The sequence below is a fragment of the Physeter macrocephalus genome, chromosome 21 (genome assembly GCF_002837175.3).
Source record: "Physeter macrocephalus isolate SW-GA chromosome 21, ASM283717v5, whole genome shotgun sequence".
NCBI lineage: Eukaryota > Metazoa > Chordata > Mammalia > Artiodactyla > Physeteridae > Physeter > Physeter macrocephalus.
In genome coordinates, this window is record NC_041234.1 from 92,180,746 (window position 1) to 92,200,466 (window position 19,721).

A 19,721-nucleotide genomic window follows, 5' to 3' on the forward strand; every position below is an offset into this window, starting at 1 on the left:
CCATTCTTTAATACAATTTTTTGAATAAAGAAATAAATGGAAAACTGAGTTCGGTGCAAGCATGTTACGAGAAACTAAGGCAAAGAGATTGAGAAATAATTAATTTAACAAACAGTTACTGGGTAGGTACTTACTGGTGTCAGATACTGTGTCAGGGATACAGTCCGAGGACTTACTGTCCAGTAGAGGGAAACACACACACGTTGATGCGCATCCACAAATACCATTAGGCTAAAAGAAGTCTCTGCAGAGAACTGAGGGTGAACAGGAGAAGGACGGGAAACACTAATTTAGCAAAAGTTTCTCTGCAGCACTGGAGTTAGGATTTAGTATGGACTCAGCAAGCGATGAGACTGAAGAGGTCGATGGGGACCAGATGAGTATGTCCTCATCTTAGGAGTTAGAGTTCATCTTTTAGGTATCAGGGAGCATGAAAGCACCATAATTAGATTTTTATTAAGAAAACTGTTGCGGGTGGGGGAAAGTCTCTTTAAAAAGTAGCCTGGGGCTTCCCTGGTGGCGCAGTGGTTGAGAGTCCACCTGCCGATGCAGGGGACACGGGTTCGTGCCCCGGTCCGGGAAGATCCCACGTGCCGCGGAGCGGCTGGGCCCGTGAGCCATGGCCGCTGAGCCTGCGCGTCCGGACGCAAAAAAAAAAAAAAAAAAAAAAAAAAGTAACCTGGAAGCCTAGTCTCTGCCCTCATGAAGCTTTCAGTGGGCAAGGAGGGTGGGGCAGAAAATAAACAAGTACATAAAACAGTAATTGTCACAAGTTCTAGGGAGGAACCAAGGTGTTGAGATAGAGAATAATGATTTGTGGGAGTTACCTTACTTTAGATAGGTTTGTCACTTTTAAAATGAGACCTGAAATATGAAAAGGCGCCAGCTGTTTGAAAAGCGTAAGGAAGAACATTCTAGGGAGAAGGACAAGCATATGCAAAGGCCTGGAGTTAGGATAGAGCTTGAAATTCTGGGAACTGCAAGGCCCAGTTTAGCTGGAATGTAGGGAGAAAAACAACATAGAAGGGGATGGAAGAGGAATCTATAGAGGAGATGAGAGGGAGCAGTCACAGAAGTAGGAAGAAAGGCAGGAGAGAAGGATACCATGGAAGCCAAAGGAGACAAGAGTTTCAGCATTATTATGCAGTACAGAGTGCTCTAATAAGGTAAGGTGGAAAGGGAGTCCACTGGAATTGGCAATTACAAGGTCACTGATGATTTTGGTCATTGCCCACTCAGAGAAGTGATGTAGGTAGAAGACTTCTTTTTTTTTTTTTTTTTAAGTCAGGAGATGTCACATTAAAGTCTCCTTTTTTAAAAATTTATTATTTATATATTTATTTATTTCATTTATTTTTGGCTGCGTCAGGTCTTAGTTGCAGCATGCGGACTCTCTAGTTGAGGCGCGCGAGCTCAGTAGTTGTGGTGCATGGGCTTAGTTGCCCTGCAACATGTGGAATCCTAGTTCCCTGACCAGGGATCGAACCCACGTCCCCTGCATTGGAAGGCGGGTTCTTTACCACTGGACCACCAGGGAAGTTCCGGTAGAAGACTTCTTATAGCGGATTAACTACACTACAGCTACGCTTTCCCTTCCTTTATTTTCGTACTAGAGTATCTTGCCCAACAAGATTTGGTTTAATCCGGTGAGACTATTGATGAGATCTTTCAATTGCCAACTAGAAAACATTTATTAAGCATTCATTATCTGCATAGCATTGCACTTGGTGTTAAGGTGATAAAAAGAAGATAGGTTCCTATAATATGGGTTTAAATTCAATATTCCCAAGAAATAATTTTGAAAGGGTGGCCCTCTAGCTTCACACTCCCTGAAAAACATCCGTTGTGTACCCTGGAGCAGCTTACTACTTGCTTGCCTTAGACATGTAAGCTAAGCATGGAAGATTGTAATAAGCCTATGTTATACGTATAGTTTATCTTCCACAAAACAGAGTGAATACGTTCTCAAAGTAGCAGCCACTTGCCTGTTTTGAGAATTAGTCACTTTTTTTTACTCTTTTTCTATGCCAACATGTATTTTGATCAACAGTTTATGAATAGAGGATGTACCTGTTTATGTTTGTGTGTGTACACTTCATCTCTACCCCATTTTGTTTAAAGATCAACTTTATTTGCTGAATAGATTCCTGGTATAATTTTCTCAGCATTTGGAAGTTCATAATATAAGGAACTGTTTAAATATAAAGCAAAAGAGTAAGTAAATGCAGATTGCCCTAACCATTTTTAAGGCCCAAATTGAGACCCATCAGTCATTCATCATTTCAGTCATTCATTAATTTAATACATATTACTGAGAACCTACTTATCTTCTTTTCCAGACCATTATGAGGTCTTCTTAGATCCGTAGCACTTATAGTCAGTACCTCACATTTTTGTAGAGACTTGTATACTGACTTGTGCATTGTTCTGTCATTAATACATGCTGGTCTTTATGTTTTTTTTTTGTTTGTTTGGTTTTTTTTTTTTTGTGGTACGCGGGCCTCACACTGTTGTGGCCTCTCCCGTTGCGGAGCACAGGCTCCGGAGGCGCAGGCTCAGCGGCCATGGCTCACGGGCCCAGCCGCTCCGTGGCACGTGGGATCCTCCCAGGCCGGGGCGCGAACCCGGTTCCCCTGCATCGGCAGGCGGACGCGCAACCACTGCGCCACCAGGGAAGCCCTGGTCTTTATGTTTTTAACTAGTTTGGGTTCTCCAGAGCGGAGCCCTAGCCTTATGTTGATTTTGTATCCTCAAAGCACCTGGCATAGTTTTAGGTGAGAATATAGCAGGCACTTGATAGTTGATTGACTTCTGTGATTGGGTTTTCGGATACTTATTTATGTTTTTCCTGTTCTTTAGTTTCCCTCGGCCTTTTTCAAAGGAAGGGTAAACATGTGTGCTGCATTTTGCTATGAGGTTTTAAAGTGCTGCACGTCAAAGATTAGCTCAACCAGGAATGAAGCCTCTGCACTTTTGTATCTTCTGATGAGAAACAACTTTGAGTATACCAAAAGGAAAACCTTTTTGCGGACACATCTGCAGGTCAGTGAAAACCAAAGCTCCTCTTCTTTCTTCTATTCAATCTTTAGCCTCTATGTCAAGATCTAGAGCTACCCAATCCAATACAATAGCTATTAGCCACAGGCGGCCATTTAGCACTTGAAATGTAGCTAGTCTGAATTCAGATCTGCTGTACATATAGAATACACATTGGCTTTTGAAGACTAAGTACAAAGAAGTAAAATATCTCAGTTGTTCTATATTGACTATATGTTGAAATGATATTTTGGATATATTGGGGTAAGTAAAATAAATTAAAATTCACTTGTGTCTTTTTACTTTTTAACGTGGCTACTGGACAATTTAAAATTACACATGTGACTCATATCATATTTCTGTTGGACAGCACTGCTCTACAGCATAGGTGTTAAGAGCATGGATTCCAGATTCCAGGACTGTCACACACTGTGTGACCTTAGCAAGGGCTTCCTTAGTCTCTCGGTGCCTCAGTCGCCTCATATGTAAAATAGTGGTAAATATCCCTACCTACCTCGTACAGTTGTGGTGAGGATTAAACGAGATGATTAAGTAATAAACAAAGCACTTGTATTTTTCATGTTCCAGCATGCCCAGTTAGTAAGAAAATGAGAGAAAGTCTCAAGGTTTAGCAGAAAGCATGGACTTTGGAATTGGACCTACCTGGGCTTAAATCATAGCTCGGCTACTTACTTACTCACATGACCCTAGGCAAGATACTCAATTTGTCTTAACTATTTGCCTCATCTGTAAAATGAGGCCAAGTGTGTTTCACCTTGCAGGGTTACCATGAGGGTTAAAAATAAAGTGTGTGTGGTGCCAGGCACAAAATACCTGGCATATAATGGACACTGAGTACGTGGCAGTTGTTTTTCAACGTCTCCATGTTTTTTAGCTTATCTGATGCAACAACTCTGAATTAAACAACAGTTGGGACTTCTTGGCTCAGTAGCCCTCTTCGTAACATGGGAAATGCTTGGTCATATTTCTGTCTTCACTGCCATGGTCTGTCCCATTGCAGCTGTTTATTGGAGACTGGGTTATAAATGAGGAAACAGCCATAAGCAGCTTTTTAGAAACGTCATCAGTGATGTGAAAATCTGATAGAAGTATATGCTTCCTGTAAAAATCTTCTATATAGTTACTTTTGGATACTAGGGCCAGCATTATATGTTAGGGTGTCTAATATTTGCCTTCATAGAGGTGTCACTTGAGTACGACCTTCCGCCAAAACATTTCTGCAATTAGTGTTCTGGTGTATCTGAAATTCCCCAGGAGGGTCCATTCTTCTGGGTTGAAACATCAATTTTTCTCAAGTCCGTTATTCAAATATAAATGAATTAATACATGCGCAGACTTAGAACCAGGTTCTAAGTGGTCAATAAAGTGGTTAAGTAGTAGTAGTATGATTATGATCTCTTTAATCCTCATAACAGCTCTATAAAGTAGGTATTGTTATCATCCCTATATTGCAAATAAGGAAAGTGAGGCACAGGAGGGGCGGTTAACTTTCTCAAACCCACTCCGTGAATAATGGAGAAAGTCAAGATTTGAATCTAGGGCAGTTTCACTCAAGAGCCTGCACTCAGCTCCTACAGTATCTTGCTTCTCTGGATCAGGGGTAAAGCTTCCAGCCACTAACACCTTAGCCTGACTCATTTAGGCGTTCGACCAAAGGAGCCTGAGAAACTAAAAAGCACCATTATGTTCCATTATACTGCTATCATTATGTAATGTATATGCCATAACATATACTGCTATCTAAACTAGATAGGCCCTAGTCAGAAACAAAGAAGGGAGCTGAGGCGCTGGAGTTGGAAGTCCAGCACACTGAAATAGACGAGTGAAAAGAAACGAGAAACCATCAAGAAAAAGGTCATTTATTCCCAACTTTGCCATAGCTACTACGTAGCAGGCATATTGAAAGTAGAGACCTGACCACCATTGTATTAGTTCACTAATTATGAAAACAGTTTTAGATCTCGCTGTGCCATGAGTTTGGAAGGTTTTTCACATCTAACCAAGAAAAGTCCCAATAAAATTTGTAATTAGGAACCTCTGAAGTTGCTGTTTCAATAGAAGAGTTTAAACCCCTCATGTATGAAGAAAATAGATTTTGATGGAACTATGTAGGATCTTCAAAAGAAGAATTTCATACGAGTGCTCATGGGTTTGCACAATGATGAAAATAAGCAGCATTTGTTCAAAAGACATTTGAAAAAATGGTGTTTGCTTCTTCCCACAGATTATCATTGCTGTAAGCCAGCTGATAGCTGATGTAGCACTAAGCGGAGGATCGAGATTTCAGGAGTCTTTATCCATTATCAGTAATTTTGCAAATAGTGACAGACCTATGAAGGTATGTTCTCACTTCAAGTAAAAAAATTAGAACTACGTTCACTGTCAGGGAAGTTTACACTCCTCAAGTTAAACTGTGTGTTGGATTCACAATTTTTATATAGTATAGAGTTTATAGAATGTGAGCTGCACAAGTCAAAGCTTTGTCTTGTACACCACTGCACCTCTAGCACCTAGAACACTGCCTGGTACACAGCGGATAGTCAATATTATTTGAATGGATGGATCAATGGCTATATCCTGTGTATACGTAGTTATGATAGGATTCGAATTTTTTCTGGGCTTGATTTTTAAACTTGCTCAGAAAAGAAATGGGTCCTTTCTTAACAGTTGTTACCATTTATAAGATTGGTTAATTAAGCATTGAGTTTGAAATTTCACAAAACCTCACTTATTAGAGTAGCTAACAGCTGCCTGATCCTTTGCCAACAGATAAGGAGTGGCACAGAAGGGATTCATTATTTGATGATTTTCTGAGTTTAAAGACTCATCTGTTAACTGGGGCTTACCAGAGATAGTTATTGGCAAGTCCAAGTCCAAGGCTGTCATTCTTAGGCACCAGCTGGCTGAGGCCAAACCCCAGACCCTGACCACCATCCCTCTTTCCGAGCTATATGCTTTTAAAACCTATAACATTGTGAAAATTCATCTTTTGTTTTGTTGCATGGAGAGCAGGTTCTGATCGTCAGTGATGCATGCGTACAAGGGAAGACGAATCCTTTGCCAATAGAGAACTTTGCCTCTCCGAGGAATCATCCCCATTCTTGGGAAAAGTCATCTTTCAGCATAATTTGACAATTTGTGTAAAATCTGGAAAAAGAGAAAAGAGCTCACAGTCACAGCATACTTAATGTTTGGGATGTGTCGAATCTTTGTACCAAAAAATATTCCCATAGGAATGTTGGTGAAACTGAAAAAAAACACTGAGTAGTGCCAGCCATTGTCAGGCTGGGAAAGTTTGCTTTTCAGCCCGTTCTGGTTCCTCGGGAGATCAGTGTATGCTTCATCTAATCCCATGAGCACAGAAAAAGCTTATGTCATTTAGGATTTTTTTACTTACACCCTAAGAGTTTATTTTTACCCGTTTTTAACCATCCTTAATTCCATGTTATGTAAAAGTTGGGTTAGGAACTTTTTCAAAGTAAATGGGGTCTGTTTTAGCCCTCCTTGATAGGAAATCTTTATGATGACTCATGTCTGAAATGACTTCGTTTTATTCTGGTAGGGAAGTCATTACCAATAAACTCTAGTACAACGAAGTATAGCTTTCTCCCAGTAAATGGAATCTCTATTAATGTATAAGAAGAGACTTTACATATATAATTATTTTTAAAAGTCATCTTTAAAGAAGGCACTTTTAAAAATCATTTTCTCCACATTTGGTTATATTCACATTGAAAGGCTCCCAAAGCCCTGTACCTGTCCCTTACTCATCTTCTCTGACTCCTACAGATGATTGTGATTACTCCAGTGGGGTTAATAGGAAGCGATAGGACTTCCTTAATAGTGCCCAGGATAAAGAGGAAACTCGAACTTCGTGTTTTTGGGTACAGACACTTTGAGAGAAGTTAATGATCTCTTTAAACTCTTCAGAGTGTTCTGTGATTCATAAACTCTTATTTGCATAATTGGAAATTTTTGCAGTATGGTTTTCACCTTCGTGTACATGGTAGTTGGTAGATGGGATAAGTATGCTTGTCAATATGGAAGAGTGACTAAGATCACTAGCTTTGGAGCCAAACTGCCTGGGTATAAATCCTGTCTCTACCACTTAACCAACTGCAAGACTTTGGCCAAACTACTTAACTGCTGTGTACCTCGGTCTTCCATTGGTAAAATGAATTATAATAGTACTTAATTCATAAGGTTGTTACAAAATTTAAAACATGTAAAGCACCTAGGCCGCTGCCTGGTGCATAGTCAGCCGTCAATTTTTAGTTACTGTTGTAACTAAAATTACACAATAGAAGTGAATATAGATTACGCTCATAGCTGTAGAATTCACGGTGGAGGAGCTGGGGTTCAAAGCCAGGTAGTCTGGCTCCGAAGTCCGTGCTTTTATGTATTATGAATATACTGCCCTCAAGCTCGTTGCCTTTGAATCCTGAGCTAGTGGGATATATTTTAAAGAATTAATTTAAAACTGTTTAGGCATGCCACATGCCAGGAACCAAGAACCAAATACCAAGATCTCTAACAAGGGGTAAAAGTTGTGTGTTATTCCCAGGATTGGATGCCTAGGCTTAGAGCACACTGGTAATATTGATAAACATGTCTTTTTTTGTTTGTTTTGATATTAGGCAACTGCTTTTCCCACAGAAGTTAAAGACTTGACCAAGAGAATCCGTACTGTTCTTATGGCCACTGCTCAAATGAAGGAGCATGAGAAAGACCCCGAAATGCTAATTGATCTCCAGTATAGCTTAGCCAAGTCCTATGCAAGTACCCCAGAGCTCAGGAAAACCTGGCTTGATAGCATGGCGAAGATTCATATAAAAAATGGAGATTTTTCAGAGGTGACTACATATGGCTTTGTTCTAAACACAACCCTGCAAAACCCCTGGAGCGCAATCTGACAGTTCTTTCTTTGTCATCCTTTTTCAGGCAGCAATGTGTTATGTCCATGTAGCAGGTTTGGTTGCAGAGTTTCTTCATCGAAAAAGTAAGATATTTCTGTTCTTAGAGATGGGGAGAACTTCAGTTAGCACAAGAATTTTTATCTTTGTAGCTTGCAACTGTGAATGTGATATGATTGAGCTCTGAAAAATATGTTCACCTTTAGCCTTATTCACTGTTAAACAGCAGTTGTTATAAAAGAAAACTGGATTGTTCATTTGCCTTCTGCTTTCATTAAGAGTACAAGAATAAGCTAAATAGTACAGGACCAGGCCTGATGCCCGATGTTTATTCTCCAAGACTGTCTCCCTGGAAGACTGCCACAAATTAAATTCTTCTCAGGGCTTATGAGAAGCCCTGGATAATACACACCACTTATTTTCCCCTCTCTGCCTCAACTTTACCAACAACTGCCCACAAATTATATCTCTATGGCCACTTCAGTGCAACAATATCTTGGTATTAAAAGGGAGTTGGCACATCAGCAAGATGGCCCTGTAAGATGTCCCTCGTCTGTATACCCATCTCAACAACAATTTGGCATCCATACATGGACGAAAGTGCCTTTGTGGGAGCTGTGGGATCCAGCACCACATGCCAAGGGACCTGGGAGGAATTTTACCCACCTGTGCATCAGGTAATAGGCAGACAGATCTGTGTCCTGTCTGTGGACCCTGCAGTGGCTTATGAGCTGGCTCCAGCCCCTCTCAGCTGCAGTCTGGGATCCCCTGGAGAACACTTGTCTTTAGATAATCACCCACAGATGAGAGAGCCTTGGGGGAAGTCCAGAAGTCCAGTGGAGAAGTTCCAGCATGCTGTTGGAGCAAAAATTAGACAAATTTGAGTGCATTGGCAAGGATAAGAGGAACAGTTTGATTTTACTCGTGTCACCCTTTCCCTAAGGTGGCACAGCTCAGTGCCAAGAGAGACTTTCTCACCGTGATTTCTTCTGCAGGGAAAAGTGAGAGCATGTGAGTGGGTACTGCCTTTCCCAGCAGTGCAGATGTTGCCAAGGAGGCCCATTTCTCTCTTGCCCCATCGAGAGTACTGAGTCATGAACTGAATGAGTGGGGGACAGGAAGAGGCTGGGAGAGCAGCAGATAGGACGTAGAGGGCATTACAGGGACACAGATCCTACTAACCACATCACAGACTCCATCGAAAAGCCCACCAACAAATTGCTAAAGATATTTAGCCTGTGGCTCCCCCCCAGCTGGCCCACAGGCACCCCTGGTGCTCCATGTGCCTCAACCACATACTATAGCTGGATCTCTGTGCATGCTCCTGAAGGCAGATGGCGAGTGAGCATGTGCAGAAAACCAGCCAGAATCAGTGGGCCGGGGAGAGACCACAAGCTTGAACTTTAGAATCACCCTTGGGAGATCAAACGGGAGGCTGTTAGCACCTGGCCTGGTGTATTGCATCATGGGGAAAAGACATACACGCTTAAGAATTCTGTCATAAGAGGGAGCAAGAACTGTGGAGCAGGTGTATCCATAGCAGGTCTGTGAAAGCCTCAGAATCCCTAGCAGGACAGATGGAAAGTTGTCCTCTCCTAAAATCAGTCAGTAAAGTTGGTTGGAGGTAACTGCTACTTCAAATGTGAAGATAGCAACGGAAGACTTCAAGGAACATGAAAAATGAAGGAAACATGACACCACCAAAGGATCACAATAATCTTGTAGCAACCAAACTCAAAGACATGGAGATCTGCAATTTATCTAATAAAGAATTCAAAATAGCTCTTCTAAGGAAGCTCAGTGAGCCACAATAAAACAGAAACTTCGACAAAATCAGGAAAATACACAAACAAAATGAGAAGTTAAACAGAGATAGAAATCTCACAAAAAAGGACCAAACATATTCTGGAGCTGAAGAATACAATGAATGAAGTGAAAAACCGCAGTAGAGAGTGGATCAAGCAGAAGAAATAATCTGAATTAGAAGAATTAGAATCTGGACCTTTGAAATTATCCAGTCAGAGGAGAAAAAAGAAGAACGAAAAAGAGTGAAGAAAGCCTGTGTGATCTATGGGATACTATCAGCAGAAACCTTACAGGCCAGGAGAGAGTGGGCTGATATTTTCGAAGTGCTGAAAGAAAAAAAAAAAAAAAACAAACTGCCAACCAAGAATACTCCAGCCAGCAAAGTTGTCCTTCAGAAATGGACAGATGAAGACTTTCCCAGGCAAAAGCTGAGGGGGAGTCCATCACCACTAGACCTGTCTTCCAAGAAATGCTGAAAAAAGTTCTTCAAGCTGAAATGAAAGGATGCTGATTAGTAACATGAAAACATGAAATGTATCCACATGAATGGATAAAGAAGGCATGGCACATATAATCAATGGAAAGAAGGAAATCCTGCCATTTGTGACAAAATGGATGGAGCTTGAGGGCATTATGTTAAGTGAAATAAGTCAGAGAAAGACAAATACTGTATGAGCTCACTTATACGTGGAATCTTAGAAAGCCAAATTTGTAGAAACAGAAAGTAGAATGGTGGTAGCCAGCGGTAGCAGAAATGGGGTAATTTTGGTCAAAGGGTACAAACTTCCACTTAAAAGATGAGTAAGTTCTGGATGTCTAATGTACATAGTGATTATAGTTAACAGTACTGTGGTATATACTTGAAAGTTGCTAAGAGTATAGATCTGAAATGTTCTCACTCCCCCCGAAATGGTAATTATGTGTGGTGATAAACACTACTGTGTTAATCATTTTACAGTATATACATGTATCAAATCAACACATACACCTTAAACTTAACGCAGTGTGAAATATCAATTATGTCTCAATAGAGCTGGGGCTGGTTGCAGGGGTGGAAGGGGGCCACAAAAAGGAGTCAGGAGTCATGGTCTTGAAGGGCTCAGGATCCAGCAAGTCTAATTCAGGAATCTGCCTGAAAGCTTCCCTTTCCAAAATTAGTATTGTTGACTCTTGTAACAACTACTTAAATGGTAAAACAGTTGAGTTAGGTTTAAAAATTGATTGGCGATGGACATTGCAAAGAAATCTCCCGCTGTCTATCATAATCGCCATGCTATTTCCTTGAAGTCAGTCAAATGAGTAACATTTGGGCAAAATGAAACCATCTTGTGGGAGTCACATCACTGCGGTTTTGGCTCTGAGAACACAACCATGTTTTGTTTTGTTTTTTAATTCCAGAATTCCTACAGGTAACTATGTCTCTTTCTTCCCAGATAGCATGACTAAAATGTAGAATCATTTTACTTATATTTTAAATTTAACACTTTCTGTTTGATACTGAATTTCTTTTGAACAATCCATATTTTGAAATTGGTATACTCTAGTATTCTCTTTTTAGTACATATGTGGTTTTAAAATGGAGAATGGGATTAATTATCAAAAGAAGGCCTTGTTTGAGGGTTTTTTTTCTACATCACCGGTATGCCTGAGAAATTGCAGTAAAAACAAATATTGAAATTGCACACCTGCAGTTGCAAAAAACTAACAAATATGAGAACCCTAAACATGGTACTGAATAAAGTTTTAGGTGTATCTTTCAGGTATATCAGGTTACTATTATCTCATCTTTTTCATTAGTAGAAATCTGAAATAAGAGTTTTTTGTCTACTGAGTATAAACCTATACCCTTTATATATTGAAGATAGTTAAATATATTAAAATATTTCCTTAGCCTGTTTTTCACAAGTGCAAAGACCTTAAAACTAAGCAAAAATCAATAATTATTAATCTCTATTATCAGTTCTTAAGCTTTAGAATTATAACTATAGTATTGGAGAAAATAGCAACTAAAATATTTAAATATTGCTGTGGGTTTTTTTGGACATTAGCTTGAGGCAGCTAGCCTGAACACCAAACAGTGTGACATGTTTCAACAAGTGGAAACAGTGCTTTTAACTAGTCATTTAAGTATTTATTTCATAATAATTTCAAGGTTTTTTTAGAATTTATCCTTCACAGATATCAAAGAGCCCTTCTCTGAGTAGGAAAAAAAATGATGTTTTGCATTTTAAACAAAAAATAATGTTAAATATAGGAGAGGTTTACATATTTATTTATAGGTGCCATCTATTTTTAAGCCTGGAAAATTCTACTCAAACTAGAAAATCGTATTCTAAAATGGTGGCAGTAGTAAAATCCTCAGGATTTCCCCCCTTAGCTTCAGTCATGCCAATGATCGAAAACACCTGATTTTGCTGATTAGCTGATTCAGCTATGATAGTTATACCCAGGTAGACCACTGATGTCCAAACAGAAGTTAAGGGGCTTCCCTGGTGGCGCAGTGGTTGAGAGTCCGCCTGCCGACGCAGGGTACGTGGGTTCGTGCCCCGGTCCGGGAAGATCCCACGTGCCGCGGAGCGGCTGGGCCCGTGAGCCAGGGCCGCTGGGCCTGTGCGTCCGGAGCCTGTGCTCCGCAACGGGAGAGGCCACAACAGTGAGAGGCCCGCGTACCGCAAAAAAAAAAAAAAAAAAACAGAAGTTAAAAACTTAATCTGTTAACCTGTCATTCAGTCTGAGAAATCCATGATCTAGATAAGACCTGGGTATTCACAGAGTAAATAAAAGTACGTTTGAGTGCAGGACTGAAAAAAAAAGTTTTATTTATACTTAAGACACACTTATTTAACAAAAATAATTGAGCAATTGTAGAACCCTGTGTTTTCTATCAAGTGTCCTTGATAATGAATACAAAATCTCAGATGTATCAATTGCCAAAATTTTTCTGTTTTCTCAAAGTCCTATGCCATTTCTCTTGAAGTCATTATAAAGCTTTCTTTTTCATCAAGATGGAATGAAATGCTACAGCTGACGCTTTGGAGACACATGATTTCCTGTTTAGAGTTTTTAAGAAAAAAAAATAGTTCGTCTCAATTGGGTGGTTGCCTAAGCGAGCAAGGACTTGGGCCCCTGGCCTCCAGAGGTGACCACCGAACGCCAGTGAGGGCCCATTTCTAGATCCTTTTTTTCATTTTTCAGGCCCTGAACTGAAAGGGAAAGGGGAAGGAGGTGTGCAGTTCTCCCTGTCCCACCGCCACCCTCAAATGTCTTGCAGGCAGCCAGAGCTCCTGCTCTTTGTACCAGAGATCTTAAGGGTCATCATTCTCTTCCCTTTCCCTAAGTTACCTCTACGTGGTGATACTAGGTGTTAGTTACTCCCACTCCCCAAAATATGTAATAAAAACCAGCTCTAAATTTCCTTATTTTTATTTTGTCTGAAAACCTCAAAATGTTCTAGATCTCATTCTCTGGAGACTAGACTTATGTACCTCTTCCTCTTCTCTTCCTGAGAGAGGGCACAACTGTTTTCCCCCAGAGAAGACAAGAATCAAGTCTGCATTCTTACACCACCACATAGCATCCGAGGTTCAGCAAAGCTTCAGGCCTGTAGAGCTCCTCCAGCACCCCAGGAAAAGGGATTTCATTTCCCATAGAGCCTGTTCTTTTCATGCCTTATAGGATAATGTTCCCTTTGCCAAGTCTTTATACCCAGGTTCTGATAGCTTAAGTTCTGCAAAGCTTTTTCTTTACCCACTTCCTTCCCAATCACAGCTTTTTCCCTTTTTGCCCTCCGCTCCTACCTCCTGTCCCTCTTCTGACCAGCAGTCTTATTTTATCAAGGGTTGAACTGCTTTCCCATCGTCCAAACTCCTCCCTACTTTTTTCATGGGACAATTTGTGCTCAAGGTAGTGGTCTCTACTTGGACAGTTTGCATCTTGCTTTCCCTTGGACAGCAGTCAGGAATGCAGACGCTACAGCTATGAAGGGCAAAATCAGGAATCCAGGTCACACACCAGAAAGATTCCAAGCAGACCCTCCAAGACCATGCTATATAATGCTACATAGGGCTACGGGAGAGCCCTCACACACGTGCCTCCCTCTGTTGGGACATATACACTGGCCTAGATTCAGCAACTTGTTTCATCTGAAACAAGGCGAAACTAAACAAGACTAAAGGGAATCAGAATTTTCCCTAAGCATTTTAAAGACCCTAACAAACAAAAGAGTCCTCTTATCATTGGATTGTTTGGTGGGCGTTGATAACTTAAGCAAACAAGGGGATATATAGGCTTTTCTAGCTAGAGATAACGTCATCAGGCATAGGACTCAGGATAACACACTTAGCAAGAATAGTGGACTCTGAAGCTGAAAATCCATAATAGTAGTCTTTACACCAGATGATACACACAATGACGTCCAAAAGAAGGTATTAACCTGTTTGTTTCTGACAAGAACCATAATTTACCCTCCTTCTACTTAAGGTACACAGTGGAAGACTCTTTCCCCAGATGCTTTAGTCTCATCTGATCTCAGGCATAGGAGTGTGCCCCTTTTTGTCCTCCCCTAAATCACGGCCTACTAGCGAAACCCTAGATTTGGGAATCACTTAAAGTAATAATATCCTCAGCGTAGACAGGATTTTTTTCCCCCAGTCATGGACCTAGCTGCCTGAGGCCTTCAGGGATTGACCCTTTTCTTTGTTAAGGACCACACTATCTCTTCAGTCAAGTTTTGGGGCCCTCTTCCTTAACTGCCTAGCTTTTGACTTCATAAAGGTAATCAAGTTGGACATTTTCTCCTAAATTTCAAAAAGTTCTCCTAATGCACTGCTACTCAGAGTGTCCCATGGACGCAACTGCCAGTCTGAGAACTGTTTCTTACTGGTCCACGACAAGATAAGGAATATTAACCCGAATGTAAATCAGCTTACGTCACTGAGCATGATGGTTAGTTCAGCTGAATTTTTTTTATTTTATTTTTTTTTATAGAAAGACTGTTGAAGAAGGAAGTGACGAATTGATTTACATTCTGGTGCAGCTCCTTATCGTGTTGCGATCCAGCACTTTGAATAGAATTCCCTTAGCAGTCTCTATAACAGACCATTTTAGGCATGCTTATCCTCAGAAATGAAACATGCCATGCTCTATCTTCAGTGCCTTTTATTACCTAATTTCTTTGAACAAAAATGGCCCTAAAGTCCATTGGGTCAAAGTAAATCTTATTTTCATTTCTGCCTCTCCTTTTTCTCTAACAGAAATCCACTGACTACGCCCTATGTGTTTCTCCATTTTTGAAAAAGTGCTTCAGAATAACCCCATCTTCCCTTACCAGAATCCTCCCATCTCTCTCTCTCATAGAAGTGTGATGCTGACTTGATAACTCATTTTCTATCAAGCGTCTTAACCAGAAGATGTATGTCTAGTTAGCATTCACTTAGACAAGAAGAGTTGGCAAAATCCAAGCCATGATACATGGCCCTTTTTTCCATCAGAATGCTGAGAAATCTCCTCAACGTGAGGTTTGGCTTTCTTAAACCTTCCTTCTTCCTTCCCCAACCTCTAACACCAGGAAGCTTACCAAATATTTAGTCGTGAGTAGGTCGTCATTTCTAAGCATCACTATTAGAGAGGTTGTAGAGCAATAGATTGCAAAAGCTGCCCCCTTGGTGACCGGCCATTTTCCACTGCCTAGCAGATTCGGTTATAAGGAAGCTGAATTTTCCTTAACTCTAAAATGACAGTCCCCTTAGACAGGGGTAAACGCAGCTAGAGCCAGGAGTGTTTGGGCATGTTCCTATGTCCAGAATCTGCAGGGCAACCACGTGGCCTTCTATACCCGGACTCTTGCTCGACAGTAACAATTTGGTCCACAATCCTACAGCAGCTGTTCTCAGCTTGAGCTCACTTCCTACTTCCCAGGGGTCCAGCTGCAGAGTCACTTACTGTACGAGCTGCTAGCAATTATTTTTTCTTGAGAAAGCTAGTTTATTTATTGGTAGCTTTGTTTGGTAATAATAATTCATTGCACATTTGTTATATGTTAGGTTCTGTTCTAAACACTTTACATTTCATTGAATTCTTATAAGGTAGCTGCTGTTTCTATTTTACAGATGATGGAACTTTTTACGGTCCTAGAGAGATAAACACGTCTGAAATCACACAATTAATGATAGAGCTGGGTCTGTCTAACTCCAAAAGCTCTGGTTCTTCCAGTGCCCCATCGTGTTTCTCTAAGGACGCTTCATCCCTGGCATCTGTTTTATTTCCTGCCTCTCTTTACAAGTCCTAGGCGAGGCTAACAACCCACTTTTCCAATTCTCCAGTGAAATGAGGAACTAGAGATGACTACAAAAGCTCATTCGTTGTTTACTTGAAAAGTACATGCTCTCTCGGTTTAGGTGACAGACCATAAATGTACACAGGATCAAAGTGTTAATAACAATTTTTAGATCACATTAGGAAAACATTGACTATAGTAGCCATTGAAGATGATGCACAGTCAGAGAATGAAACTTATTTGTAAGTAACTTGAGCTCACCATTTGGTCAAAAGACTGGTAGGATGTATCGTAGATGGAAATAATCTGTAAGATTCTTTTTTTGTAACTGAGAATTGCACTTATGACTTTGATCCTTACAACAATATGTGTTTATTTTTAAGGGTAACTAATCCCTGTAAGGCTATCTGTTATTTACAAAACACTTTTTAAAAATAAGTTTACTTCACTGGTTTTTCTTCACGCAGAGTTATTCCCTAATGGATGTTCAGCCTTCAAGAAAATTACTCCCAATGTAGATGAAGAAGGAGCAATGAAAGAAGATGCTGGAATGATGGACGTCCATTATAGTGAAGTAAGACTCCAGGGCCTGCATTGCCAGTTATATAAATTTAACTTCTTAAAATTTATTTACATTACAAAATTATTACAGCTAACTTAATTTGGAAGGTAACTAAGGGTTGAGGAACTATAAGCATTAAAACTGCCCAGGGAAAAGATGTCCCTGTGTGGAATGTGGAGCCCTATCTCTGGAACTGTTCTTATTGTCTGGTTTTAGAAGTGTACCACGTATCTTCCTCAGATCACCTTCCCAGTAACCAGATCACGGTCAACATACTTCGGAGAAATCTCCCTAAAAAATATAGCTCACAATGTAACAGCTAAGGAGAGGATGCTTACAAGTATTTTAAAGATGGAAAATTTCTGCTCCAAGCTTCATATGGGTAGCAAACAGCTTCAGTTGTCAATCACTCAACGAATATTTGTTGAGCACTGACTTATGAGCAAGGCTTTGGACTTGGTGATATAGAAGCTATAAAATAATTAGATATGGCTGATCCCTGACCTCTTATGTCTACCTAAAGAGATAATACACCTGCTCGAAATGGAGAGAAGCAAGACAGTGCCATTTGAATAATACAGACAGTATGTTCCGTGCAGAGTTGAAGGTGAGAGTTGCTTTTGAGCTGAGGTAGAAGAGAGGACAGTTAGGGTTAGAGAGAGGTTTGAAGCGTGAAGACACCCTGAAGGCATTTTAGCAGAGGGAGGAGGATAACGGGGACAAAAGTTAAGAGGTGGGAAAGTATAAGGCATGTTTGGGGCACAGTGAATGGATCATTTTGGCTAAGCCATTGGGTTCACATAGAGAAGAGTAGTAGTTGAGGTCAGATTTTGGGAAACTTTGAAAGTCTGGACTTCATTGATTAGAATGTTGCATTGCTGTCAAAGGTTTTTGAGCAGGATAATGACAAGATGCAAGCAGGGAAGAGGAAAGGTTAATTTGGCGGTTATGTGGGAAATGTATTAGAGGTAGATGGATAGGGGCTGGAGGCAGAGTCTGGAGGGCAGGCTGCCCTAAGAGTCCAGATGTGAAGCAACCAGGCCTAAACCCAGGTAGTGACAGGTTCAGGAAACTGAAGAAAAGAGGAAGACTTGCTGGCTGTGGGAGGAGAAGAGTCAAAGGTAGTGCTGAGATTTCAGGTTTGGATATTATAGAAAAATTATGGCTGGATGATTTTACAGGGAAGATGATGAAATCAGTTTTTGATGGGTGTTGAATTTGAAGTAGAAGGTTATTGAAATGGAAATAACATCAGGCCATTAGAAATTCAGAACTGAATCTAAAGAGAGAGATCAGGGTTGGAGAGCCACATCTGGAAGTCGTAGCTGTGTGAGAACCAAAGCACACTGACAATGGGAGATAATACAGCAAGCGAAGACCAGAGAACCAAGGACCGAAGCACATTGATGTTCACAATTAAGGAATGTGAAGACCAAAGAAAGAAAGAAACAACAAAAGTGGAGAGATTTAAGGGGTTGCAGTCCCATAGAAATAAATTTTTTTAACGTTGTATTAAGAAACATAAGCAGCAGCCAGGTTAACGTGGCAGAGACACATTTTGTACTTTATGAATTGTTTTTTTAAAATATTTTTATTTAATTTTCAATATTTATTTATTTATTTATTTTTGGCTGCTTTGGGTCTTCATTGCTGCGTGCGGGGTTTCTCTAGTTGCGGTGAGCGGGGGCTACTCTTCCTTGGAGTGTGCAGGCTTCTCATTGCAGCGGCTTCTTTTGTTGCAGAGCACGGGCTCTAGGCATGTGAGCTTCAGTAGTCGTGGCACGCGGGCTCAGTAGTTGTGGCTCTCCGGCTCTAGAGCGCAGGCTCAGTAGTTGTGGCGCACGGGCTTAGTTGCTCTGCGTTATGTGGGATCTTCCCGGACCAGGGCTTGTACCCGTGTCTCCTGCATTGGCAGGTGGATTCTTAACCACTGCGCCACCAGGGAAGTCCTGTTTTTTAAAAATATAAGCAATCTCAAGGTAGCTCTAGTTCGTTTAGCTAAAATGATATATGCCTAGAAGCTTTACCTACTACTTCTATATGGGTCTCTCTCCTCATCAATAAAATAAAGGTGATAATACTATCTTGGTCACTTCACAACAAACGTGAAGGCTCTTTATAAGTCGTTAGGTGCTACATAAATGTCAGACTTTATCACCGACCAACTTGATAGTAAGGTTTCCTTTTACCTCCAGAACCTAGAAGAGTAGATACTTAAAACATACTTGCTGAATTAATTAATCATAACAGAGAATCGAGATACTTGAATTTTAATCCCAGTTCATTGCTTGACTGTGACGCCTTGGGTAAGTTAATTCACTTTTGGGGTTTTTAGTTAGGCTTCAATGATTTTCATCCAAGACCTCCAGTTTGTGCGGGCTAGCAGCAGAAAGATCCACGGGAGTTTGTGGGAGATAAATGGTTTAACACAACTGAAGTTACGTCCTTTTTTCCAAACAGCAGCTTCAACTTAGTCATAAAAATGGCCTTGCGCCTGACCCTTTTTTATACTCTCAAGGAGAGCGGTAATATTTCTTATTAGTCAAGAACTGTAATCAGTTTTCTATGTAAACACATTTGTTGGAACTCTTTTGTGTTCTACAGTAATAATTTATACATGCTTTTCATTTGATGTATACAGAGAGAATCATGTTCTCCATAGTGCCATTTTATGTTTCAGTTTATGTAATAGGGCTTCTTCCTCGTGCTCTAGCCGATGGAAAATAACTGCCACCGATTTACAAGTTTTATTGAAATGAAAAATACAAATTGTTGTTCATTTAGTGCCTTATTTAAATAGGTTAGTTAAACCAATAATAATTTAATTTGTTTTTAAAACTGCATTTCTGACTTTTGATTTGCGATAGTTTTAAAAGATATAATTAACATACAGTAAAATTCACACATCTTAAGTGGACAGCTTGATGAATTTCCCCAGTTGTATACACTCATATAAATTACCACCAGAAACAAGAAATAGAATGTGTCCATTCCCCCAGAAAGTTCCATCGTGCCCATTTCCAGTTAGTTTCCCCACCCCCACTATCTGATTTCTATCATTATAGATTAGTTTTGCCATATTTTGGTGTCATAAAATGGAGTCATTCAG

General features: G+C 40.3%; 1 protein-coding gene across 5 annotated transcripts in view; it reads left to right on the forward strand.

The window, feature by feature from the left end:
* Window positions 1-19,721, forward strand: part of DOCK11 (dedicator of cytokinesis 11) — a 188,736-nt gene that overhangs the window by 145,676 nt on the left and 23,339 nt on the right. For all 5 annotated transcript variants that reach the window (XM_024128108.2, XM_055081656.1, XM_055081657.1 and 2 more), the window contains 5 exons: window positions 2,860-3,042; window positions 5,282-5,395; window positions 7,695-7,910; window positions 7,999-8,056; window positions 16,518-16,624. In XM_024128108.2, the coding sequence (XP_023983876.1) occupies window positions 2,860-3,042; window positions 5,282-5,395; window positions 7,695-7,910; window positions 7,999-8,056; window positions 16,518-16,624 (678 nt within the window). The remainder of the gene's footprint in view (window positions 1-2,859; window positions 3,043-5,281; window positions 5,396-7,694; window positions 7,911-7,998; window positions 8,057-16,517; window positions 16,625-19,721) is intronic.